General features: G+C 39.4%; 2 protein-coding genes across 6 annotated transcripts in view; both read left to right on the forward strand.

Annotated features, from left to right (window-relative positions):
* The first annotated feature begins 145 nt into the window (after positions 1 to 145).
* On the forward strand, positions 146 to 14,515 carry slf2 (SMC5-SMC6 complex localization factor 2). Of its 4 annotated transcripts, none has more exons than XM_015045200.1 (21): positions 158 to 698; positions 1,046 to 1,131; positions 3,601 to 4,217; positions 4,311 to 4,367; positions 5,503 to 5,548; positions 7,045 to 8,390; positions 8,510 to 8,592; positions 8,690 to 8,800; positions 8,900 to 9,067; positions 10,052 to 10,154; positions 10,233 to 10,320; positions 10,418 to 10,559; positions 10,675 to 10,762; positions 11,289 to 11,465; positions 11,577 to 11,671; positions 11,921 to 12,008; positions 12,096 to 12,200; positions 12,282 to 12,359; positions 12,497 to 12,583; positions 13,420 to 13,488; positions 13,596 to 14,515. In XM_015045200.1, exons 3-21 carry the CDS (start codon positions 3,603 to 3,605, stop codon positions 13,989 to 13,991), a joined length of 3,942 nt encoding a protein of 1,313 aa, XP_014900686.1. In that variant the 5' UTR covers positions 158 to 698; positions 1,046 to 1,131; positions 3,601 to 3,602; the 3' UTR covers positions 13,992 to 14,515. The 4 variants fall into 4 exon arrangements, with proteins under 4 accessions (XP_014900688.1, XP_014900686.1, XP_014900685.1 ...); XM_015045199.1 differs by having other exon boundaries at positions 158 to 476; XM_015045202.1 differs by lacking the exon at positions 4,311 to 4,367 and having other exon boundaries at positions 146 to 476.
* Positions 14,516 to 15,988: 1,473 nt separating this feature from the next.
* washc2c (WASH complex subunit 2C) overlaps positions 15,989 to 25,944 on the forward strand; it is a 16,252-nt gene continuing 6,296 nt past the window's right edge. Inside the window, exons 1-26 of one of the 2 annotated variants that reach the window (XM_015045204.1) lie at positions 15,989 to 16,162; positions 18,279 to 18,422; positions 18,537 to 18,701; positions 18,823 to 18,891; positions 19,502 to 19,675; positions 19,792 to 19,885; positions 19,954 to 20,015; positions 20,108 to 20,164; positions 20,257 to 20,340; positions 20,476 to 20,560; positions 21,177 to 21,236; positions 21,348 to 21,496; positions 21,580 to 21,667; positions 21,746 to 21,820; positions 21,885 to 22,082; positions 22,169 to 22,323; positions 22,407 to 22,517; positions 23,083 to 23,178; positions 23,270 to 23,371; positions 23,455 to 23,562; positions 23,647 to 23,819; positions 23,963 to 24,080; positions 24,469 to 24,882; positions 24,980 to 25,108; positions 25,563 to 25,664; positions 25,760 to 25,834. In XM_015045204.1, coding sequence (XP_014900690.1) covers positions 18,279 to 18,422; positions 18,537 to 18,701; positions 18,823 to 18,891; positions 19,502 to 19,675; positions 19,792 to 19,885; positions 19,954 to 20,015; positions 20,108 to 20,164; positions 20,257 to 20,340; positions 20,476 to 20,560; positions 21,177 to 21,236; positions 21,348 to 21,496; positions 21,580 to 21,667; positions 21,746 to 21,820; positions 21,885 to 22,082; positions 22,169 to 22,323; positions 22,407 to 22,517; positions 23,083 to 23,178; positions 23,270 to 23,371; positions 23,455 to 23,562; positions 23,647 to 23,819; positions 23,963 to 24,080; positions 24,469 to 24,882; positions 24,980 to 25,108; positions 25,563 to 25,664; positions 25,760 to 25,834 — 3,087 coding nt within the window. In that variant the 5' untranslated portion in view covers positions 15,989 to 16,162. The remainder of the gene's footprint in view (positions 16,163 to 18,278; positions 18,423 to 18,536; positions 18,702 to 18,822; positions 18,892 to 19,501; positions 19,676 to 19,791; positions 19,886 to 19,953; positions 20,016 to 20,107; positions 20,165 to 20,256; positions 20,341 to 20,475; positions 20,561 to 21,176; positions 21,237 to 21,347; positions 21,497 to 21,579; positions 21,668 to 21,745; positions 21,821 to 21,884; positions 22,083 to 22,168; positions 22,324 to 22,406; positions 22,518 to 23,082; positions 23,179 to 23,269; positions 23,372 to 23,454; positions 23,563 to 23,646; positions 23,820 to 23,962; positions 24,081 to 24,468; positions 24,883 to 24,979; positions 25,109 to 25,562; positions 25,665 to 25,759; positions 25,835 to 25,944) is intronic. The other variant, XM_015045205.1, reaches the window with a different exon arrangement.

The following is a 25,944-nucleotide window of genomic DNA, read 5'->3' on the forward strand; positions in this document are numbered from 1 at the left end:
TTGCTGCTTGCAGACACAATTTCCACTAGCGAGCTGCATTACAGTGAATTGGAAAGTTGTAGTTATTTTTATTATAAATATTATTTTTCAAAATGAATGGACATTGTAGCGACCTACAGTTGAACACTTCTATGTGTGCGAATATTCCTCTTTCTCATTCCTTTCGCAGTAATTTGATCACTTCGATGATAAAATAGTACATTAACAAATGTTTTAAAAATGTTTTTACCATGGTTCAAGGAAAAACGGTTGTGTTAACGCGGAAGTCCCTCGGAAGTAAAATGCTTGACTTGGACTTCAACTTCCAGAATGCAGTTCGTGTAATAACGACACAGTAGAAAGCGGGACGAAAACTTGTGATGGAGCAGTTGTAGCACTGGAAATCCTCGGTCTTGTCATTTCGGTTATAGGTTGTCATGAACTAATCCCAAGACTCTTACAATGGAGAAGACTTCTGAAAATCAAGGAACTACGCGGTAAAAAAAAAAAAATCCCGTTAACATTGTTGTCACCACATGGTTAAGTTTGTAAGCGCATCAACCGCCGCCTAGCTTAAAATCACTTCCTGGAACGGCGGCTTGCGAGTATTTACTATTATTCGGCTACTGTAAAACGTATGTATCTTTTTCTGTGTACGTATTTAAGACTCTTGCTAGTAGTACACATGCAGGAAGTGGTCGTAGGTCAGTAGAATGATGGTAAGTAAAAGAATAACAAGCATGTTCTTTGTTGTTTGCTAGGAGCTAGCTTTGTGCTCGTTTGTCATTAAAACCTGACTATGCTGTGATAACATTTACAAGTTCGTTTAATGTCATTATTGTCAAAGCGTTGAAGCATGTGTTGACGCCTAAGCCCCTTAAATAAGTTCCTTGTGTTTTCATTTACGTAGCAAACTCGGATTGGTAGTCTTTCTCAGTTCAGAGCAGGAGTTTTACTGTCTTTGGTGGAGCGTGAGCTCGGTTTGACATAAACGTGACGCTGTGGCGTCCTGTACTTTTTTGAAAACAGCCTGTTTGAGTTGCATTTCTGTCGTTTTGGTGAACAGACATCCATTCGTGAGCGATCTACGCAGAGTTCTCCTCGTTTGACTTTTTAGAGTACTTGAGGATTACTTCTCCCTGCAGCACAGAGGTGAGTCAGCAGGACACCCACCACATTGCAAAGCTTTGCAGCAAAATACCAGTTCAAGTAACAAAATGACATTTCTGTACTTACGCTTCCAAGACAACGTGTGCATTTTACAAAAGTTGAAAGAATCAGTTTTTCGTTAAAGCTTTTTTTTATGTTTTGTTTAACACCGCTTAATATTGACTAAACAGAGCTGTGAATTTCTTATATGGCAGTTAAGGGGTCTTTTGTTTTTTTTGGGGTTTTTTTTGGTCCAGTCTGCTCTCCTAGCTAATCTTACTGTATTATGTAGGTACATACAAAGTCAATACTTTACTGATCCCAGAAGGAAATTAAATTTTATGTTATTACCCTTTTTGAATATGTATTTATAAAAAAAGAAATTCACTTAACTATGCTGGCCAGTTTTACTCAATTTGAAAGGAGTAGCCACCCATTTCTTACCATTTGCCTACCCTGGGTGATCTAAATCTTTTTCACGCATAACGTTATGATCAGCACAGGCACCTGACTTGTATTCAGTAATTCAGTCCCATATGCAAATAATTGATAGTGTTTTGACACCTTTTCATAAAAGCCTGCATTAACTTCTTCAGTAATTTTTATTTATTAAAATACGTACGTAAGCCTGCCAGCCTTGAGTTGATTGGCAAAGTGGGTCCAAATAAAATGGCTAAACTCTGAAAATATCACACAGTCGCAAAACAATTTATTAAAGCCAATTAGCAAATTGGCTTTAATAAATTTAAAGCCAGTCATTTATCCAATTTGAAAAGAAAAGTAATCTGACATTAAATCCTCCCTGCTGAGGACTAAACCTGAATCACATCCATACCAGATACAATGAAGTTGCTTCTGGGAAAAATAAATAAATAACTGCTGAAAAATTTGTGTATTCAAAATGACTTGCTGAAAACAAAATACTGAAGATGACTGACAACAATACAAATATTCAAAAGAGTTTAGTTCAATTTAGCAAAAACTTGGGCAGTGTTCAGTCTTCTAATCCTACTCATTTTCACAACACTAAGTACTGATACAACAAAAGTTGAGACTGTTAAAAAAACTGATACTCCCTCTAACTTCTCAAGGCCACAGGCCCCAGTTCCTCTGCCTCCTTGCTTGCAGAATGAAACGTTCCCCAGGCATTTTTTATTATTTTTTTTTAACACATCAGCTTCTGTGATCTCCATCCTGTTGGAGATCTACAGGCTGGAGTAGATCACCAAAGCGGCCTGAGCGCCGTCTGCTGACCTTATAACCTGGCTTTGCTTCTGCCACATGCACTGTGGTTTGCATCACTGAAATTCATGGCTAAGGATGCGGAAGTGGTTGTGCCAAGTAAATTACCATTTTCAGCAAATTCAGTAGTTTTTTCAATAGTAGTTAATCAGATAAAATCTTAAAGGCATACTAAACAACGAAAGAAAGATGATTTGGATTCGTCTACCACTACTAGTAAAACTCCACAAACAAAACATAACTTAAGGTTTGGTGAATACTGTCCTGTTGTAGGCAATTTTCAATAAGTCCACATGCGCTTGTGTAACTCTTCTTGTTTAGTTGTCGGTCACCTAGTACAATACAGAATTAAAAAAAACTCTTCACAATGTGGCTTTGACTGCAGGCAAGTGGTCCGACAGGCTCCACCAGCGCTCCTCCGAATTCTTTATTTATTTTTTTAATTTTTTTTTTAGATTTGATTGTATAGTTTAAACAATAAATATAACAGTTAACAGATTTCCAAAAACAAAACAAAACATTCTTATTCAATGAATCAATCAAAAATAACTTGCAGCAAAAACAGTAAAATAACAGACAACTGTTGTACCAGTTGACAAGTAAAACATCCACAAAACATTTTATGTATATAAATAAATGTATACTTTGAACCCACCTAGTACAATACAGAATAAAAAAACTCTTCACAATGTGGCTTTGACTGCAGGCAAGTGGTCCGACAGGCTGAAAAATAAAAGACACGGTCAGTGTCGTGACTGAGTGGTCAGCCACGAACACCAACCGGCGCAGCTCCCACTCATAGGGTCACATTTTTCCAGCCCAACCACGAGAAAAACTTTACAAATTATATTTGTTGATGTTAAATATTCTTCTTACAATATTTTGTTAATTGTTGAACTAGAAAAATATGACCCTAAGTAAAAAAAGAAGTGAAGAGCTGCCTCTCTCGCACCTACCTCCACCAGCGCTCCTCAGAATTCTGGTGGAGGAAGCCGCGAGAGTGCCTGACGGACCCGTTGCATGCAGTCACCAATCACACCACTAGGTAGCTCCTAACAAATGCACTGATCAAAAATCTCACAAACACATACAACCCTACAATCATTTTGATCAAAACTCACACAGACACACACAAGCTTTTCTCTCTCTGTTACACTTGTGTGTTTGTTTCTCAGAAATGCGGCAACAGTTGATCTCGTTGAACGAAAATATCTTTTTCTCTGTTTGCAGTGATGGATCCTGCTCTCCAGCAACACTCGCTTTCACATTTCGCGTCTTTTCCCCAAGAGACTCCAATCAGACCATCTCAAGTCCCAAACTTGCTTTCTCATCCGGCACCCAGGAGAGTTTTGCCTCTCCAGACTCCGGAGGAATGCAACATGAACAAGTTGAGCCCAAAGTGGCATCCAGCAGGAATGATATATCCGGCAGCTCTCATTTCAAGTAGTTCCACGAACATTGTTTCCCCTGTGAACTCTTTGTTAAAAGACAGACTTGGTCCTCTGAAGCCATTTCCTCCACCTCATGGCCATGTTCTGAGCAGCCCGGTTAATGTTACCACTTCAGCAAGGGAAAATCTGGGTCCTCAGCACACCATGATACGGTTGGACTCAGGATATTTCACCTCACCTCAAGTTGTTTCAGCCAGCCAAACTAAGACTCACATTTCAGCTGAGAGAACCTTTATCCCCACTATATTTAATTCTCCATCTCCTCAGTCTGGGAAGAATATAAGCAACCCCCTCCCTTCCTGCCTCTCCAGACGGGATCAAGGAACTGAATCCAAGATCCCGTTCTCTAACTCAGGAAAAAACAAGGATGTGTCACAAAGAGAAGACCCACGTAAGGTAATTCTTTCTCTCTTTTAACATGGCGTTTCTGTGACATTAAAGCAGAAATTAATGCAACATGTTTATGACTCTTCACACTTATTCTGCCAGGCTCTGCTCAGCAAACTAAGAGATTTCCTACACAATGTTCATCTGTACAAATCTTGTGTGAGTGTTCGCTCTGAGGCAGTCAGAAAGTTTCCACGCATCCTCGTACAGACTCGAAGGGATTTCTTCCTGGTGTCGAGCAAACGGCTGTGAGAGAGCTACCAGAGACCAGCAGAGAATGCCAAACTATTAGTTGTAGCTTACCCTTCAGACACAGCGTTGTAGCTCCTGGACTATTAAAAAGCCTTTTTATTGGCTGTATGTAGTGACAGAATTGTATTTTGCTTCCCCAATTTAAAGCATAGACAAGGACTGGTTACCTATTTCGAAAGGTGAAAAAAAAAAAAAAGAAGTTTAATCTTCTCCCTCATACCGTTTCTATAATTTTAAAATAGCTTTTAATGAGAGAAGGTACAACAATCCTTTAAGTTGTCTCCAGCCATATGGAGCATATTCTCCTCCATCTGTTGCTGCGCACTGCCAGTCAGCTGGCGGCAACATTTCTACAAATGAGCAAATTTCTGGTTGAGGGGAATACACAGACAGTTGTGATGTAAAAACTAAGGTAGCATCACCCATCATTCATAGCGAGGCAGCTCTGTTTTTAAACCACTGAATAAGACCACCATGTTTGTTAAGCTAACAGATAACCCGACCTTATAATCAACTGATATTTAACAACACCAGAACTTCTGCTAAATTTAAGAAAAATTCTTTATTACAAGTACACACATAAAAACAATAAACAGATGTTTTTGATATAAGCATTGCTAGTTTTAAATCCAGGTTTAACAACTGACACAGTATGACATTGATCTTGGGAATCAGGTGGTGATTTTTGGGAACTCATCATTTATCCCTGTAATGATCATCGTATTAGATTTATAGCGTTCAAAGTTGAGCATTAGACTGACAAGAACAGTTATTAACATTGACTCTCCAAATCTGTATAAATAAACAAATTAATTCATTAATCAAATCAGAATAGCACCATGCGGATCATAAGGAATCACTCTAAATTCTTTTGCCATTAGTCATTATGGGATAATGTAATAATAACTCAGTGATTCAGTTGATTAGCCCATTAGCCCATTAAAAATAAATCTATTATTTTAATAGATTGTATTAACTTTTTTTTCTGTTTTTGTTTGTTTGTATGTTGTTTTTTTGTTTTGTTTTTGCTTTACTGTTTTAGAGCCACCAACATGAACAGACGTGTTCAAGAGAAAGCATTATTCCAGGTAATATTTTTACTAACAGTTGCGGGTTTTACTTTCATAATATTTGGGGGGGAGGAGGGAAAGAGAAATTGTGACAATTACAATTATGTATTAACTTGCTCAGTCTCAACTTTTTAGTAATTGAGGACTTTGATTATGGCTTGTAGCAAATGAAAGCACAAAATAAAGTTTCCCAGAAAATTAGAGTAGTACACATTAGTTTTTTTCTGTCAGCTGCGGTAGAAAAAAGAACACAGCTTTGTTTAGCACACCTGTTGCTAAAAACAGAAACGCATCTACCAGCTATGTACCGCCACGATGCGCTCCGCCACCCATTTGTTGCGACTGGGATGATGTGAAATTTATTTTGCGGTTACTCGGTAAAGCTACGCATCCAAAGCACAGCCGCCCGCAGTGTTCAGTCCATCCGCTCACATAGGCCTAAATAATCCCGTCGTGCTCGTCACCGCCGTTCGCTCTGAAGCATCAGCTCCGGGCGGAGAAAAGCTGCCATCATTTTAAGGATGTTTATTGGTTCCCCGAAAAAAACGACAAAAACCCCGGACATTAGCATCAATCAATAAAATCCTCCCAGACCGAACTTGAAAAATTCCAACACTTATAAGCTTCCGTCAACAACTCAGGCGGAAGTGAGAGCGCTGTGCAATGCAAATAATAACACAGTCTGAACACGGTGCATTAAATAATAAAGCATAGCTTAATGAAGCTTCGACGCAAATACATTTTCCTCGAGGAATTTAATAATCGAGGTACTCGAATCACTCTACGAATTGTTTCAGCCATAAAGACAAGCATCGGTGTAGATTTTGCTAGTTTTTATGTTTTACAACATAGCGACTCCACAGGTTAAGTGGTTCATCACGCTTATTTCAGTTTGAATCGAAAGCGCTCGCAGACTGCAGCTCTGTCACGTTCGACTTTCAAATCTGCGCTTCCCCGGTTCGCTCTTCCTCACCGAGCTTTATGCTACGCACTGTGGTAAGAGACTAGGAGCCCGGCGGCTGGTAACTAGGATAAGGTCACACGGCGACGGCGGGAGACACCACTGCTCCGTCTCCATTTATTTCTATGGAGTTTGCGCGGTGAGGCGACAGACGTTCGCACTCACCCGACGAGCAAACAGGTCATTCGTTCATGCGAAATTTTGAGCGCATGTACGCAGACGTGCACACGCGGGCTAGCGACGCTACACAAGAAAGTTGAAAATTGTTCAACTTTTGTCGTTTTCGCCATCTGTCCGTGTATTTGGTTCGACCCGAGTGGAAGAAACTTTAGCTATCTGTGTGTTTAGCCGTTACCAAGGAAACGAGAGAGAGGAGGAGTAACTGGAGGTACCAGAGTTAAGCTTTTTGTCATCCAGTCTCTTTGGTAGAAAGAGAAACAAAACGAAAACAAACAAGCAATATTGTCGCCCTCGTTTTATTATTGTATTATTAAGATGCCCACTATAAGCATTACTGAATTTAATTGAAAGGAAACTTTCTTTCTGTTTATAGTGATGGATCTGAATAGCACATCCCAAAAGAGACGCAGGGAGGGGGAGCCTTGCTTTAAGAACACCAAGAAACCTTGTCACAAAGGAATAAACCATGGAACAGCAGAGACAAACGGACTTACTCCTGGCACGTCACCAAGATCTTCACTGGACCATCAGCCATCACCAAAAAGCTCCTCTGTCTTTGAGTCGTCGCATGAAACGACAAACAGACTTCTGAAGTCTGAGCCGGCATGCTCAGCGTTGTCATCCACACCCAAACCATCGCGGTTAGACTTAGTTTGTCCAAAGAAAATGCCATCTACAGGGGCAAAGAAAGGCTTTATTACCACTGAGAATAATATAGTGAAGTTAAGATTGACTTCAACTCTGAGTGAAGGGAGTCCAAAGAATCAAAATGAGGAAAACCAAAAAAAGAACAAATCAAGTTCTTCTAAAGTTCATCATAAGGAGTGCAGCAAACCTCCACATGTTGGTTCGGTTTGTAGCAACTCCAACTCTGGCTGTAGTGTACCAATTAAGACAGAAAGAAAAAAATTAGAGGGCATCTCTCCAAAACCAGCATCTAAGCCTAGTTTAAATTCTTTGAGTTGTAGCACACAAGAACGCAGTAAAGCTAGTCGTGTACGAAAACCAACGGTTGTTTTTGACGACATAGATCAGCTCTTCACCCCTGACCCCAACGTTTATGTTGTCAGGCCTGCATGTAAGGCTCCAAAGTGTAGGATTGAAGAACAAACGATAAAGTCACCCACTTCAAAGAAAGGTTGCAGCTGCAGTCCAACAGTTACGCCCATATCTCCTCCTGCCACACAACCTCTACATGCAGCCTCCTCACCAGCCTCTAACATGACTGTCTTTTTGCCAACTGTGACTTTGGAGCGACTAAAACTGGAAGAATCTCAACTTTGTCCTAAAGATGGAGGCATCAGACACGGTCCTGTCAATTCTTCAAGAAGTCAATCTAAGGATGAGAGTTTTAAACCTCAGCACAACCTCTCATTGAAACCTAAAACCAGTGAGGGTTTGCGTTGCTCGGAGACGGACACAGCAGCCTCTGTGCAAGAGACTTCCCCTCCATGCACAAAGCCCCCACCAGTAGAGGAGGAGGACAGTGATGGGAGTAAGGGGGGGAAAGCAGAAGACTCTATTGACGTTGAACTAGACCTTGGCCTGAGCATTTCATATGACATAGATCCAAGCCAGAGCTCCGACAGCAGCGAGGAGGAGCCGCTAATCTCCTTCCAGGAGATGATGGAGCGCGTTGCGAAGCCTCCAGACACGCCGCAGAAAGAAGCCATCTCGGAGCCGAGCACGCCAGGATGTCGTAGCTCTCAGTCAAAAACGGTAAGCTCCTCCCTAATTTGTGTTGTTTGCACATAGGTTAAACATGCAACATGATCAAATTTGTTTAAAAGTTGGTTTTGATGGGGGCTGGGGGGTTTGTCTCCCTTTACTTCACTTAGCGTCTGCCGTCATCCTCCACAAAGCCAGGAGTCTACAAGAACAACCTGGACCAGATGCTGAAGGAGATAAACAGCACCAAGAAGTACATAATCCAGAAAAACAAAAATACTTATTGGTTTTTGTCTCATGTCTCTGGACCATATTCAATTTATTTTCTCTTTTGTTTAAATGTTTACCAGAGCAAAGGAGATTGAAGCACAACTTCTCTCTGCCTGCAATGAAGACCTCCTGAGATTAGCAGAGTATGAGGCGGCAGAGGAGAACCAAGAGGAGATTGCCAATGAACACCAGTACGCGAAACAGAAGCATGTTGGCAGTAATTCTCTGGGCTTGCTGGGACAAACATGATTTTAATGTAAACTAAAACTGATTTATAATTTGTTCTCCAGGGAATTTCTGCAGCACTTCTCATTGATGTCTGCTGCAATCAGAGAAATCCCACCAGGGGAGATAGTTTTTAACTTGGAAAGGTTCGGCCAGATCTTTCACCAGGATTCACTGCAGCTCAGGCAGTGCCACGTCAGTCCCCAAGGGGCCTCTCAGAAGACACTTATTTGGTAAGGCGTACTTGTGTCTGTTTGTTTATACACGTGGAGTAACTTTACAACACTTAGTGCTTTTGCAATAGAAGCTGTGTTTAAATGTGTGCCCTAAAACACCAGTGTAGGCAATTTAACTGTTTTACTAGAGTATTCTGCTTGCTCTTTATCAAACATAGTTGCTGTGGTTTTTCTCTGACTTTTGCTTACAAATTGGTTACTGGCTTTGAAAAAAAACAACAACAAAAAAACAAGTTTTGTCCTTTTCTTTAAGCGTAAGAAAATAAGTATATGTAGAACTCAAATTTGCTTTTGTAAAAAGATAAATCCAAAGTACCGTGCAAAAATATTAAGACATATTAAACGTACTATTTTCTGATGTTACAATGCATAGTAGTAGGGAAGGGAAGAGAAAAAAAATAAACATTTATTGGAGATAAAAAAAAAAGGATCAAAAAAGCGTGGCTTGCATTTCCTCTCAGCTCAGTGTACTTTTGTATCTTGTTTGTAATGCCATGAAGAGACATGGAGAAATTAGACCCTCTCCATCAAATCTAGCTGAGGTTGAGTAATTTTCTATATGGTGGGCAAAAGTTTGTCTTTACATGTGCACAGCCAGGAGAAACACTCACAAAAAGACTTGTAGCTGTAATTGCAGCAAAAGATGTCACAGCGAAGTGAGCTGTCTCAATATAGATTATTTTTCTAAAAAAATTATTAAAACAACGATGAAGTGGATTGTAGTGACAACAGATCAGATCACCAAAGTGCTCTAACCTGTGAATCATTTAACTTTCCTCTATTTTCAGAAAGTCCATTTAGAGAGGCCACAGGAAGTTCCTCGGCATGCGTAATTTCCTTGTTTATGCTTGAACCTTGTGCAACTTCCTGTACTGGAGCTTGTATTCAACAATGTACCCTCTGTTGGTCGTTGGCAAACTAATGGTGTTGAACCAATGTAAAGCTTCATCTTGTTTGTTTATGTCTCCTGTCTCATTGCAGGTCCAGTCCTGCTCAGTTGAGACTGCACTTGATTGTTGGTCTGTTTGAAGAAGCTTACTGTAACTCACCTTGTCCAGCTCAGGTTACCCGCTTTCTTTTCAAGGTACGCCCAACACACTCTACAGTAGCTGTGTCATAGAAACTTAGAAACTGTTTTTAAACCTTTACCTGTTCTTCATAGATGATGTCGGTTCATAGTGAAAGGATCATATCTAATAAGATCCTACAAGCCCTGTGTGACATCGCCTGTTCTGCTGCTTATCAGATAGGTTAGCATCTCCCCTCATTGGCTTCTAATTTTTTATTTTTTTTTTTACAGAGGGAAAAGTACTGATGTTTTTTTGTTTTTTTTTCTGTCTGTATTAGTGAACAATGACAACCAGAAGTTTGAAGTTTGGGTTCCCAGTTTGGCCGATGTGACGCTGGTCTTTATGAACATGGGTGCTGCATTTGTGACACTCTTCCCCTTTGAGAGTCTGCAGCCATCATTCACAGAGGGAGATTTGCTGTGAGTGACTGCTCTGCGAATCGGTCACGTTGCAGCTTTGCATTTAGTAATAAGACATGAAATAACAAAGTCACTTTATTTGAAATGACAAGGATTTTTTTTTTTCTTTGTTTAGAGAGGACGTCTATATCAAAAGTGAGTCTCCTTCTAACAACAATGAAGAGATCAGTTTCCCTGAACACAACTGCACAAACATCTTAAAGGTGAGCAGTTAGGAAGTTTTAATTTGTTACACTTACGATTGACCTTTATTCAGTAAAGGTTTTTCTTGAATATAAGTGTTATTAACAAAATAAAAGTCTTGTTTACCCCGCTTTAATAGAACTCTGACATGTTTGCCTGGAAAGTCCGGTTCATTTTTTGGAGGTGTGAATGTGCAATCGAACTCTTAGTACGGACCCCCACCACAGGCGAGGGGGTGAGGGTATTCAAAGGGTTTTGTTTGTTTGACGCAGTTGAGTGTGAAAATGAACCGCACCAACTGAAAATAATAAAAATTTTGCCATTTTGGCCCCACAATTGAACCAAATCTACTGAACTACCAGGTGTGAAAACACACTAAGTTACGGTTTTTTTGTTTGCTTTTTTTTTTTTTGTATGCAACCGATTTTACTGTAATGAGATCTCATGTATTAGAGTGAAAACGAGAAAACCTTGTCTAAAGAGTTTTGCTATTCTTTCTTGTTTTGCTTTTTTTTTGTTTGTTTGTTTTTTTGGACATTTTCCCAGTACTTGTCTTACTGCATGGGCCTTTGCCCTCGCGCATACAGCAACGACGAGCTGCTGTTGCTGCTAACTGTGGTGGGAAGAATCAGCCTCGACACACGGCGAATCCTCCAGTCCAACGTGGCAGTGAGCTGTCTGCTGTATACAATAATCAACAACATCAGGGACTGGTCTTCTGTGGTCAGTTTAAAAAAAAAAAATCACTTCCCACTCTGCAAAAATGGCTTTTGTGTTTCTTTACACTTTAAGCTGCGTTTAAATTGCTGACGTCACCTTATTTCTCCGCTGCAGCTGCCGAGAGTCTGTAAAGCCCTGACTGATTTAACAGATGATCATCACAACATGTGCCTCCTGGTTCAACTCCTGCCTGACAGTAAACGTGGAATGTAAATATATTTGGGGGTTTTTTGTTTTGTTTTTTTAAAACGCATTTATTTTAAAGCTAGTTTTCTTGCATCATATTAAAGATGTAAAAGAATCAGAATGCGCAAGTGAGATTACAAAAACCTAGTGGTTTCAAATCCCATCATGCAAAACATTACATAAATATCAGACATTTTAGAAGTAAGGATTTAGTTTTATCATCTTTGTCCCAGTTAAAATCTCATTGTTTCCTTCTTGGTTTCTCTGAGTAGAGAACTCCAACGCCATCTAAGCATGTGCTTCATCTCTAAGTTGTTGGATGGACATTGCACCTATGTCCCTGTGGAGACAGAACTTTCGGTAAGCTCTCTTAAAGCATTGGAGGCGTCCGTTCTACAGCAGCTTGAATTCAGTCGTGTTAAACGATGTCGTTTGCATGGTGGGCAGCTTGCCGAGTTGAGGCCGTATCTTCCTCAAATGCAACCCTCCGCCCTTCTCCGAAGTATCCAGCAGAAAGACAAAGAGGAGGAGATGGCAACTCAAGACCAACAGGTGAGGACGGATTGAAAGAGTAGCATAAAAAAAAAAGAGGATATCGATTTGATTCTTACACAAGTTTCTTGTGCATTCCAGGCCTACTACCTGTGTTATAGCCTTCTGACTCTGACAAATGAGGCGTCCAATTTACAGGTTTTCAAACCTGAGCAGAAGGTAACTTCTTTTTCGTTTTTCTAAATACAGTGTTGGAATTCAGTTTAGTTAAAAAAAAAAAAAAAATCACAGTGGAATTTTGGATACTAGAAATCCAACTAAAAGAGATTTGTTTTTCTTTTTTTGTTGTTCTTTAGGCGCAGCTGCTTGTTTTGTCATCAGAACTTGAAACACATGTTAAATGTGACATCAGAGAGAGCGAAAAATGTCTTTACCGCAGCAAGGTGGGCACGACCTCTAAATATGAATCGGAAAAATGTATCTGGATCCGGTGCAAATAGATGTGCATTGCAGCATTTTCTTAACTAAAATGTTTAGGCAGATGTTTAAACCTGGCTTCCTGAAAACATTTCAGTTTAAATTTCTTAGTACATTTTATTTTTTTTACAATTTTCCATAATCACTACAATTTTGTCTTTTCAAGTGCTAATTGGCTGCGCAAAACATTGAGGTGAATAAGAACAGTTAAGTGTCAGATTTTACGTTTTATGACTAAAAGGCCGTATTTATCGACTTCACTGCTTTTAGAAGAAAAACTGCAACAAAATCACAAAACTCCACAAGTTCCTCTGTTTTAGGACATTATTTTTGTACCGCCTTGCAATTTGAGGAACTACTTTATATTTCTGATGTGGTGATGCAACACACCAGTGACACAATATGGGCTCTACTGTCCGTGTTTAATAATCTGCCATTGAACCTAATAATGATCTGTTCACCTCTGTTTGCAAAGGCTGTTACCATGGCACCATACATATCACAGGTGCACAGGTACAAATGTGCACATTGTCAGCAGCACCAAACATCCAGCAGTAGCCTTCATCATTTTGTACTGAAACAATCTGACATATAAAAAAAGTAAGGTACAAAATGACCAAATATAAAGATAAAGATGTTCTTTTTTTATCATGAAATTATGCAGATATTTTTTTTTTTTACCAACTGAAACTTTCTGTTGTGGACTGCATCATCTGTAGCAACAACAGAAAAAGCTTTTTGACTAACAAAAACAAACTACATGTGCTTAAAGCTGTGCATTATGTCTGTATTCCTCTGCTAGGTGAAGGATCTGGTAGCCAGGATCTACACAAAGTGGCAGATGCTCCTCCAGAAAACTAGACCTCTCAATGTATAGTACACATAATTACTTCCCTCGCCGCCGTTTCTTTGAATGTATTAAAACATTGGCAGCGATTTTGAACCATCTTTTGCAATGTCTTATAATTTTCGTTGCAGGGCAAGCTGTACGATTATTGGCAGCCTGCGGAAACCTTTGGGAACACTGAAGAAGACGACGAAGAAGCAATTTTCATTGAAGACGATGAAGAAACCTTAATAGTTAATGAGAATGACACTTTAATTGCTGAAGATAAAGAAGAAGAAAGCGAAAAAACTGAGGTTAAAGAAGACATGGAAGTAGTTGAACATCCGGGAGACGAGGAAAACGATACAAAGGCGAGAGAGACAACAGCGACAGAGGAGCAAGTGACTGGTGGCTTAAACCAAGCAATGCCTGTGATGCAGCCTCCAGCAGTGGATGAGCAAATTGATCCCAATCCTAAAGAATGTACAGCCACAGAGACTCAGACTGCTGAAAGGGAAAAAACGCCACTCCCTGATGCTGTCATGTGAATCTCTGTCATGCATATCTTTTTGTTTTTTTTCTTCTCGTTGTTGAACCCTTTTGCCTTCAAGTAAAAATGATTTGCACTTTTACTTACCAATTAGTCTTTTTTGAGTACTTAACTCTCAGGTTAACCGTATGCAATAGTAGGTTTTTATAAAACTTTACGTAAGAAAAAAAACGCGTTTAAAATGCAAAGTTTACAGAGGTCAAAAGCGTTGTAAATGTTTTTGCTTTGTGCTGCACACATATTAATAGTAATTTACTTTGTTTAATAAGTTGCTGAAAAACATTTGACAATTTTTCCGCATTTTTTTTTTTTTGTAGTCGTTTACAGGTAAAAATGTATGCATTTTGTTAACTTAAGATTTTTTTTTTTTTTTCGATTAATGACATTGGTCAGTAATGCAGCTTTTGTCGTGTTATTTAAAAAAATTAACTACTTGCTGATTTCACTGTGGCATAGTTTTAACTATTAAAATATTTTTAGGTCTTTTTTTGAAGTACATAAAATAAACTATTTTCAAATTTCCATGATGTCTTTGTATTTTATAAGGCATTTCATTTAGGGGCTGGTGACTAAAATTTCAGTTGAAATTTCTGACTTGAATGTTGAAATGACTGAAGATTAACTGAGATGTAAAAGTCATTTCATACATTTGGTTATACATAGCATTTTTCATGTTTGAAACCTGAATGAAGCGAACTTCGCCTTAACAGTTGATCAAAGGTGATTCAGTTAAAGTGGAAGTTGTACAGCGTGATGTATTTCAATTGTTTGTTGATTTGAATGATTATGGCTTACAGCTAGCAAAAAGCGCCAGTTCAGTTAGTCTAAAATGTGAATAGTATGTAAGACAAAATATCAATAATCCAGAAATCATGGTGAAAAACTTTACCGTTGTCCAGCAGGTACTTAATGATGCCCTCCACAACCAGGACAAGCAAGTGAAGGTCGTTGCTCAGTGTTTCATCCAATCTTTATTGGAAAGTGCAGTTTAAGGAAAAGCTATGGTAGATAAAAACATAGTGGCAACAGGGATAAACCCAGCCTTGAGGATTGTGAAGCAAAACCCATTCAAGAGTTTGTGGGAGCCACCCCGGAGCAACAGAAAATGTCGGAAACACATTTCCTGGGTTATGAACAAGTGAGACTAATGTGAAGTGGCCTGAAATCATCTTTCAGATGGAAGTCAGTAGTGCATTTCATCTAGCAAGGAAAGAAGGAAGGGCGAAGATGCACAGAATCTAAACTTAGACAGTGAAATTTCCACAGTGGTGATTCAGGGTAAGCTGTCATCTGCTGGTGTTTAATTAAATCCAAACTCAGTGCAGCCATCCTCCAGGAAACTTTAGCCCATTTCCATGATTTTCTCTCCTGACGAGCTTTAGAAAGATGCTCATTTCATGTCCTAGCAGAACTTGGCAGCAGCTCACACTGCTGCCAAGTGTACCAATGCCTGGTTTAATTACCGTAGCATTTCTGTGTTTGAATGGCCAGCCTGACCTAAACTCCATTGGAAATCTGGAGTATTGTCTGGAGGAAGATGAGACACTAGATAGACTTAATGTTTTAGTTAAAGAAACAGAACTGCTTAAACCTCAGCAGTGCTGCAGACTGAATGCTAAAGTGGAGAGTATCTGCATAGTAAGAAACTGAATTCCACAAAAGTTGCAAAACAAATATTTGGGAAAGATGTTTTATATATTGTGGTTATTTAAAAAAAAAGTGAACCACTTTCTTTTATTGGTGGAAGTTTCACATTTTTGGTGTGTCAAATGTTTTTGTTTTCCATATAAAGTTCAATAAATTTATCAAGAGTTATTGAAATATAGGAGGAGGACTAGGGAGGACTTTCAACCTAAAACTAAACCAGATAATTCACACAGGCATAGTAGAGAAGGGTCTTCTGTGATTTTACAATTTCTGTCGGATTTCCCCCCCTACCTTGTTGGTTTGGTTTGTTCCGGTCCGCCCCTCTCTACTTGGTTGCTATGCAACGCTAGTCAGGTGACTGTCTGCAGACAGAATATGGCTGACCTGTCAGAAGACCAATGAGGGAAAGGCCAAATTTTGCATAATCGATCTTGTTTTTTTTTTCTGTTTTTTTTTTTTCTTCTTCTTCGTTTCTGACCGCAGTTGTCCGACGTGGGCAGCGCTTGACAGAAGATATTCAAGGTAAGCGTGGGACCACTTATATGCAGGGTGATTTATCCGTTTATGCTACACGGAACATCAGTGTTGATGTTGGCTAGCTAAATGCTAGCTTAGCCAAACAGTCCCCCCCGCTTTCCATTAAAAAAAAAAAAAACACACACACAAATTCTGGAAACTTCATGAGGACGTAATAAATTACATTTCGCTATTTTCGCTATTTTAGCAACGTCACTGTAAATGCACCGCTGTCGTGTTTCATTACAAGTGTACTGGTTAAACTGTTTATAACATTTATGGGAATTCACAAGTCAATATTTGTTTTGGGTGACACTAAAAGCACCAAATCACTAAATAACTCTGAATTGTGTTCTTCGGTGAGGTAGCTCTGTCTTCGTAATTTTAGTTAATACACTCAGTATTGTTTCTGCTACAAACTTGGTCAGTTATCTAGTTTCACACAGTAGCATGCGCATGTTAAAGATGCTAAGAATCTTTTAAACAGTTATCTCTGTTTTTTGATGTAATTTACTTTAAAGAGGTTTAAACCTTTGACCCCCACAGCTGAACTCTTAGTGCTTGTAAAGATTTGAGATCTTTCAAGCAGTGATGAACTTCCTGGTTGTGACATCACTGTCCTTAACTTCTATGTTATGCTCTTAGGTTGTTTTCCCCAACACCTTGTACACATCTGGCTGGCAGGATACGTTGCTTGAATTTGATAACATTTTGTCGCATATATGCAAATGTAATTCATTTTGTTGGTATTTTCTGTGATAAACCAAGACAAGTGATGCATATTGTTAAGTGGAAGGAAAATTATTCATAGACTTAAGATATCGTACAAAAACAAGCAGGGCATGCATTTGTGGTTAGTCTCCACTCAATTCCGATCCTCACGCGCTCCTGCCCTCCATGTTTTAGGTGTTTCCCTTCTGCCACACACCTGGTTTGAATCTGTGGGTGATTAACAGGCTTCTGCAGTACTTGATGGTCATGCAATCATTTGTTCTGCAATAGAGGCACATCTAAAACATGGGGGTTGGGGGCCTGAGGACTGGAATTGCCTTAGAGGATTGTGCTGCAATTAGCTACATCAATCTTTCCATCAAATTCGAGTACCTTTTTTTTGGCTGTGTTGAATAAAATTACCATAGTGCATTGTTGCCCCCACAATGTTTCATGGTGAATCAACAAGTTTTCCACTTTTGCATTAAAGCAAGTTGTGTAGTTATTTTCCCACCTTAGCTGTGGATCCTCTGCTGCTCCTCCAGCGTAACCACAGACCTTCTTGTTGCTTTTCTGAGTGATTCTTTCTTTGCCAGGCTCTTCAGTTTAGTTGAGTGACCGTTGTAGATTTGCAGTTGTGTCATACGCTGTCCATTTCTGAATGATGGATTGTCCAGCACTCCGTGATGTTATGTTACAGAGCGCTGTTATATTATAACCTAATCGAAGATTCAGAGACGCCACTGTGTCCTTGTTCTTTATTGTGCTGTTTGCTCACTAGCATTCTCTAATAGACCTCACAAAAGGGTACTATAAATGGCTGTAAACACCGAGACTGAATTACCCACTGGTGAACTAAATGTAGCTGATAGTTCTGGCATTTATTATGGGTATCAGAATCAATCTTTTTACAATGTAAATTGAATTGAAAAGCACAACAGATTCTTCAGGGGGGTTTTTTTTAGTTGTAAATTGTGTCGTAATCATTTTTTCTTTCACCTTACGATTATGTACAGGGGAAACTTTCTATCGGTCTGTTATGCACAATGCCGATAAAATGCACTGAGCTTTGTAATTTTAATGTGATAAGATGTTAAAGGAAAGGTACTATGAAGAAAAGATATGCAACTGAAACTGATTATTTAATGTCATACATAAGTGGTACTTATGTCAAGGCAGCTATAGGCAGCAAAACTCACACTCATAAAGTCTTTGTCAGTGGAAACATTCACTCCAATTTGTGTTTTTGCTCTTATTTCCTCCTACAGGTAACCTGTGTTCATTTAGAGTACAAATGTATAGTAAAGATAATTTTCTGTTTTTGGTTTTGTCCTCTTTATGTGTTGATGGGCTTTAAAAAGCCTGCATGAATTATTGATTTCCATCATCACAACAAGTTATCTGATTCCAGATGAGTACTTTGCCAAATGGAATCGCAAATGGCCCAAGCCGAAGTGAGGCTTTTAGCAAAGATGCTCAGGTGTGGGAGAGGCCGTGGAGTCTTGAGGAGATCCGACAACACAGTGCCAACTGGTCCTTAGCAGCCGACTCGGGGGTAAGCTAGAAATCCTATCGCAATTTTGAAGCATCAGTAAAACGGTGTTTGAGAAAGTTGTGAAATCAACGGATCCTTTTCTCGTAACTGCTTTTTTTTTTTTTTGTCTCGCAGCTCTTCCTCTTCCTCCAAGACTTTTCGCAGAGAATGTTGTCAAAGACTCATGAGATTGAAAAGCAGTTGGACAGCCTTATCCGGGACACCAAGGCCACAGACAGCCGCCTGCACTCTGTCTTCAATGACTTTTTAATGCTCTCTAATACACAATTTATAGAAAATGTAATGCATCTCATAACTTCATTAATAGTATTTACCAAATTAAATTTGCATTGACTCCTTTTGAGCCAGCTGAGTTTTTAAGTAGACGACACATGATCCAGTGTATCCTGTTCTGTAACAGAGAGTGTACGATGAGGAGGTGGAGGAGACGATGCCCAAGGCTGATGCTTCAGAGAAGCAGCCTGAACAGGTAACTGAGCACAAACCTGCTGACATCTCTCGTTTTCCTTGAGTACAGCGTTTTGAGCTTTTCACAGATTGTCACTTTACAAACACAAATGTGAATTTGTCGTACTGGAATTTTATGTGATAGGAAAATGCTAAGTAGTGCATGTCTGTAAAATGGGAGGAAAACAATGTATTGTCTCAGTTTTACTGTAATTCTTATTTTATTTCCTAATAGCCAGGTATTTGCTTGACTAGCCCTGGTTTAAAGGTCTTCTATGCTTTTTTTTTTTTTTTTCCCCTGGCCTTTACTTGGTCTTTCATGTCATTTGTTCTCTGGTGAGGGGGTGTGTTTGTTGCACTAGATTTTAATTTTATTTAGGGGTATTATTGTTTACAGGTCTAAATACAAAAGCAAGCCATATTTCATTTTTTAACTGGAGAGAAAATGAACCCATGTCACATTTTGCTTTTTCTTCGTGATTATGTGTTACTTTGTGTTGGTCAAGCAGATGAAAGCCTAGTAAATTACACTGATTTCTTGATTGTAGCATAAAATGTGAAAAAAAAAAATTAAGTCTGAAACTACTTTTGCAAGTATTTTCACATTTTATTTATTCATCTCTGAACTTCAGGAAAAGACTCGAGAGCAAAAAGAGGCAGAGTTGATCCCCAAGATGCAGGAAGCTGTGAGTTATGGGCTGAAAGTACTGGAGTCAGCGTTTGAGCATCTGGACATCAAGGCGGGGAACTCTGACTCCGAGGACGAGGAGATCCCGGACAGAGTGGAGGCCATCCTCGAACCCAAGGTGTGCTGCTCCTCTGAAACGCAACAATTGCAAAATGCAATTATTACAGTTTTGACTGCAATGCATGTGATGAGATCAGCGTAGTTAAGTTTGGGTGTTACTTATTTTTGCATTAGGATCTCTACGTGGATAGGCCACTTCCGTATCTGATTGGCTCTCAAGCCTTCATGGAGCAGGACGATGTTGGGCTTGGTGACCTGTCGAGTGACGGTAAGACTCTCACAGCCGCTCTTGTCTGTACCTCAGCTTGACATCAATAACCTTTATGTCATTTTCAGAACTATCGGTCGACAGCGACAGGGACAGCGTTGTTGACAGTGAAAATGACAAAGAAGAATTTGTGAGACAATATTTCCCTTATTATTTCACGTGTTATGGTTTTAATTTTCAAAAACATTTAATAATAATAATTTTATTTCTTCTTTTAAACAGAATTCAGATGATGACGTTTCCCAGGAGGAGCCCGAAGCTCACAATAATATTCAAAAGGTCATTTTTAAGTCATTTTTCTATCTCCATATAAAAAATAACTTCACCTCCAAACCAATTAAGTTTTACATTTTCTCCTCAATTTCATCTAGAAGTCATCTATGGTTAGTTTTGAAGAAGAGGAGGACGAGGATTCAGACTTATTTGAAAAATCAGATGAAGATGATGCTCCAAAGGTATAGCCGGGTCACACAAAATAATAATAATTTTGTACACACCTAAAGTATCTGAAATGGGAAACTATAATTTAGGTGTTGGGTATTTCAGACGATTCCCAAAGAGAATGACAGCTGATATTTTGTATGTCACAGAACACAGGCGAGTTCAGATTTGAAGATGAGTTAGCCGCCCGAATCAAAGGGGAACATATGACCCGGCCTGAAGGAGATCGTGCGTGTAAGTTCCTGTCATTACCATCTACCTCACACACGACATCACCCACTGTAGATTTCCATTCCTACGTCTCATTGGTCCTCGGGTATCAAACACGTTTGGTCATTTTCACACAAATCGTTTAGGACACAATTATTTACGAAATTAGCTGAAGAAACCAAGCTTTGTTGGATAATTATTAGTGAGCAATTAAACAAATGTAGCTGTTCATAGCAGATAATATGCAGCTGTTAACTTGCCTACTTATATTTGGGAAGGTTAGAATAACATCACAAAGAATTTACGGAGACTTTATTAGTCTCTGTAAATAAAGGGACCAATAAAGTTCTCTCTACTTATAGAAGTGAGCTACAGTTTTCAGCCACCACATTTATCAACATCCAGTTGTTTGCTTTGTTTATATTATCCATTTCATAAATCGCATATACCTATCCTACGATCATTTCTGGGCTACCATTTACACCTGTTTTGGATAAGCCCAGCTGTGTCTTGTTTTAGTGAAAACCGGGTGTTGAAGCGCCCTTTTGAGTACAACATCAAGTGCAGTTCACATACGTCTGTCATTTTTACATGTGCATGTTTATGGATCTTTTGTTTCTACCATCTCATTATACTGAAGCATTGGCATCTAAGAAGAAGAGTAAAGGCAGAAAAGAACCAAAGCCTGCAAAACCACAGGGTAGGACATGCAGTCATCATCATTCCTGTTCAGCCTTTTAAGTTTTGACGCACCATTAGAGTTTTCGTGACAAACCGACCAAACTTAAACTGTTCATTTAAATTTTACCAGCGGCTGAGGAGGATAGCGATGACATGTTTAAGCCTCCCAAGATGGATGATCATTACGATGATGATGACGACGACGATGACTTCTCCCCATTTGGTGGAAAAAGCGGCCTCTTCAGCGGAGGAAAGGGCCTCTTCGACGACGATGACGAGGTGATGTGATTTATTTCCTGCTTTCGTATCGTGGAAGCGGTGGGAACAGATTTTAATGTGTCATGTTCTATTGCATCATACAGGGAGATCTTTTCTCTGAGGCGCCAAAACCTGCGTTGGAGGAGAAAAAAGTAATGAATGAAAAGATAAGAAGCACATCTCAAGCTGAAGGTAAAATCTAGAAAAACAAATAGATTCATTTTTAAAGTAAACACACAGATTGAGATTAACGTTTATTTTGCTGTTCAGAATCTCGTAAAGCTGATAAGAAGATTCCAGCTGGTGCCGTATCGATATTTCCAGGTAGTAGAAGAGATCTTAATAGTAACATGCAACCTTTTTTTTTTTTTTTTGCTTTATTGTACTGAAACAAACTTTCTCCAATCAGATAACAGCCTGTTTGGTTCTGGACAAAGCTCTGACTCAGAGGAGAGAAAAGAAAATAAGACCCCAGCTGCTGTCGGGACCAAAACTGCTCCCACACAAACTCTCACTGGAGCTGGTGGTGGTGGAGTCGGGGGGCTGTTTGACGACGACGAAGACGATGACTTCTTTAGTGGTAAAATCCTGAAAAAGTCTGACTCTGGTAAGTGAATGAAAGAGTCGCCCGAGTGGCGCTGCAGTTATTACAATGGGATCCTGGCTTGACTATTTATTTTATTTTATTTCCAGCTGTACAGGAGAAAGCCAAACTTAAAAATTCAATTGACCTTTTTGACGATGAGGACGATGATGGCGACATATTCAGTGGCAAGTTCAAAGCAGCAACTCCAACCCAAAGCAAGAAGGAGCCTGAGGAGGAGAAAGATAAACCTCCGGAGAAAAAGGTAAATGAAAGCATTCTTTCGAAGAAACATCTAGTGTTGTGTTTTCTGTGTGTTGCAATGGTGACGGTCAATCTCATGTTTAGATGCCAGCTGGGGCCATCTCCATGTTTGGTCCTGCAACTAAAAGCCTGCTAAGCGAGGGCTTGAAAAAGAGGCAGACGTCTACCAGCGAGGACTCTGAGAAAAATGAAGAGGTCTGGATAGACTATTGTTTTCGTACTTGGCCCCGACACGCATTAATTTAGTTTGTTTTCATTCGCAAAATGTCAGAACTGTAACTGTAGCGTCTGTCCTATGCGCCTTATAATGCGGTGTACCTTATAAATGAAAAAAGTCCTAAAATAGGCCATTAATTTAAGGTGCGCCTTATAGTGCGGAAAATACGGTAAATAAATTTTACTTAATTAACTTTGTTTAATAAGGTCAAAATAATTAACATTTATTTGTCAAGGGACACTGCACATTAAGAACAGTGCTAGGTAATCTGATTTACCCATAATCTGTGGAATCAGATTATGGGTGAAAAAGGTTCTGTGTAAAATGCACCTCATTATTCTGCAATGCAGAAATTGTATCAAGAAGAGAGGAGTAAACCTTCACATTTCATTCCACATCTTGGGAAATATTGTGTCAAACCATTGCATTATTTTGTCTAATCTTTTTGTTTTTTGTTGCATCTCTTCTTTTTATTTTCTTTTTTTTTTTGCTATAGGATAATTTCACAACTTTTTGTATTTTGTTTACGTTTATGAACTTCAGGTTGTTCCTGCTGCTGCTGATGTTGGAAAAGCTCCAGTTAAGCCAGCAGAAACGCCTCGTAGCACAAGCCTGTTCTCTGACGATGAAGAGCCTCAGGTAATGTTCGCAGTAGAAACAAAATGGTAAAGAAGAGATGAATCTCTCAAAGCTTTTTGATAACGCTTGATATCCTTTTTGTTTGCGTCAGTTATTTCCAGGAGCCACTAAGAGTCAATCTAAGCCTGACCCTCCAAGTTTGGGTAAAACCGGCAAGACCCCCCTGTCCTTCTTTGATGATGAGGAAGAAGAGGTGAAAACAGTTTCATTACAGCAAAAAATTAAATCTGACCCGTTTTATTTGACATCACTACATGTTAATCTTTTACCCTGTAGGATCTTTTTGCATCTGCAGCCAAATCTCAAGTTAAACCATCTCAAGCTAAAGTCGCCGTCCCGCCACCCACCAAAGCGGCATCCAGCTCTCTTTTTAGCGACGACGAGGTATGAGGTCAACAAAGCTAATATTTTCTACTCGCCAACCAGGATTTTTCTGAATTTGAAATGTGTAACTTTCTGAAATGCCAGGATCAGTGGATAAGTCCAAAAAGCAGCTCATCGAAGGCGGAGAGTAAAACGGGAGGAATGAAAACCAGCACCAGTGCCCCATCTAACCTCCCAAGTACTAAAATATCTCAGAAGAGCAGTTTGTTCAACGACGAGGATGATGATGACCTGTTTGCCGACACAAAGACGTCAAGGTACATGCGGTTGTAAATAACCCGATTCATTTATAAACGGAAAACAAAGCAGCCCTTGTCTGGCTCAAGTTGCGTTGTAACTTTTATTGTACTTTAACATCTTAAATATTTACTTGTCTTTTTGTTCTGTTGCCTTCATGAAGTCAGAAGAAGCCCCAGAGGGTTGCTCTCCTGTTTGAAGACGAGGGAGATGATGAAGGAAAAGAATCTCTGTTTGGCAATAACCCTGCAGTTCACACAAACTCTGAAGCCCCCACTAAAGTGAGTGAGCAAAAATCTTAAACTCATTGCTTATGCATGACTTATGCATTTTTTTAATTATTATTCTTTTGATGCTTGGTTGAAACCAAGAAAAACTATTCTTGTAGATAGAACTGTCTCATGTTTGGGAATTATTTTGAGAATTTTACATTTCTAACTTACCAAAGAGAATATTTATACAAGAGCACCTTCACTCATATCAACAAGACAAGACTTTAGCATAACAAACTGGTGTAGAGGATGATATTGAGTTGGTATAACGTGTGGTCCTACAAACCTAAACTGTTCGTCGAAGACACTTCTTAGAAGTTCTGATGTTTGAAAGTTCACATATGTGTATTTGTGCATCCTCCACGTGTAACCGTTTTATTATCTGTAATTTTCTCAGATGCCTGTTGCCTCTTCGCAGTCCTCCTCGAAGCCAGAGCAGGTTCTGGTCTCTGAGCCCCCAGCAAAGGACAAACCACCGGTGCAGCCGAAACCAGCTGAAAAGAAACCTGAAGCGCTGCCGTCACCAGAGAGCGCTGAAATCAGAAAGAAGCCTGCTGGAGCAGTCAGTCTGTTTGGTGGCATCGACGTTCTCAGCAGCAAGCAGACAAAGGGCCCTCTGGATGATGAAGACCAGGATGACCTCTTCCTCGCCAAAGGCACTCCACCACCAATGTTCAGGACCGAGGAAAAGAAGGAAGACAAAGGCAAATCAAAAACAGTCAGTCTGTTTGATGAGGATGACGAAGACGAATCAGAATGGAACGTTCCAACATTCTCAGCCAGTAAGCCCACGGCAGGAAAGACGCCAGAGGTTTGTCTGCCTTGTAATAGAACAGAGAATATGGGGAAATTCATTCATTTGCATTTTCATTTTACTTCTGCATTTGAAATGTAAAATTTTCCCGCAGCCCGCAGAGGAGCAACAGCAGAATAAGAGCACAGGGGTTTTCCAGGACGAAGAGCTGCTGTTCAGTCAAACGCAGCAGAAGGACAACGACCCTGATGTTGATCTTTTTGCAGCCACAACAAAAGCTGAGGTCAGTGCATCTGCTGCATTGTTGTGCGAGTTCACTCGTAACAAGAGCTAGCTCCAAGTTCAGTTCAGATGTTAAAGTCAAATTTATTTAAACCTTCCAAACTACATTTACTGTTCCACTATGAACTGATTCATGTTCCTCATTATATTTTTGTGAAATAAAATTTGGCAGCAATTGCATTCTCTCTTGAGAATCAGAATTCACTGTATTGGCCAAGACTTTGATGCACAAACAAGCAATATGACTTTTCACATCATCACTTACCGCTTTACTGCATAAAGTAACAAGTGTCTCCTAAAGGTTGTGCAGTTACATTTAATGACATTATTTCTACAAAGTTCCCATAAGCAAAACTTGTCATGAGCATGTTTGTGGTTTTGCTTACTCTGCAAATATTTTCTTCTGTATGTAAGTTGCAAATGTTTTTCATTGTATTGTATTGGTCAATTTTCAGAGTTCTAAGGTCAGTCCGATGAAACCAGCAGCGCATAATCTGTTTTCAGACGATGACGAAGATGACATTTTCAGCTCTGTCAAAGCAACGCCTCCCCCTCCGGTAACAATATAGTTTTATGTTTTTAGAAAACACCGGATTTCAATATTTTTAATACTTACAAAAAATACCAACCGTTTATTTTCCTTTTTATTTAGATGGTAGCGAAGAAACCAAGCAAACCTCTTGATAAAGCGCCACTTGCAAGCCCTGATCCTGTTTCAGAGATTCAGGTGGGCTAAATTTGTCTGTTTTTGATTGGTTTTGATTTTTTTTTTTTTTTTTTTTTTTTTTGAGATGGAAAACGAAAAGTGGGGGGAGTTTGTAATTTATTTAAGAATTT

The sequence above is a fragment of the Poecilia latipinna genome, unplaced genomic scaffold (assembly GCF_001443285.1).
Source record: "Poecilia latipinna isolate Pla-1442-1.1 unplaced genomic scaffold, P_latipinna-1.0 Scaffold713, whole genome shotgun sequence".
Classification (NCBI taxonomy): domain Eukaryota; kingdom Metazoa; phylum Chordata; class Actinopteri; order Cyprinodontiformes; family Poeciliidae; genus Poecilia; species Poecilia latipinna.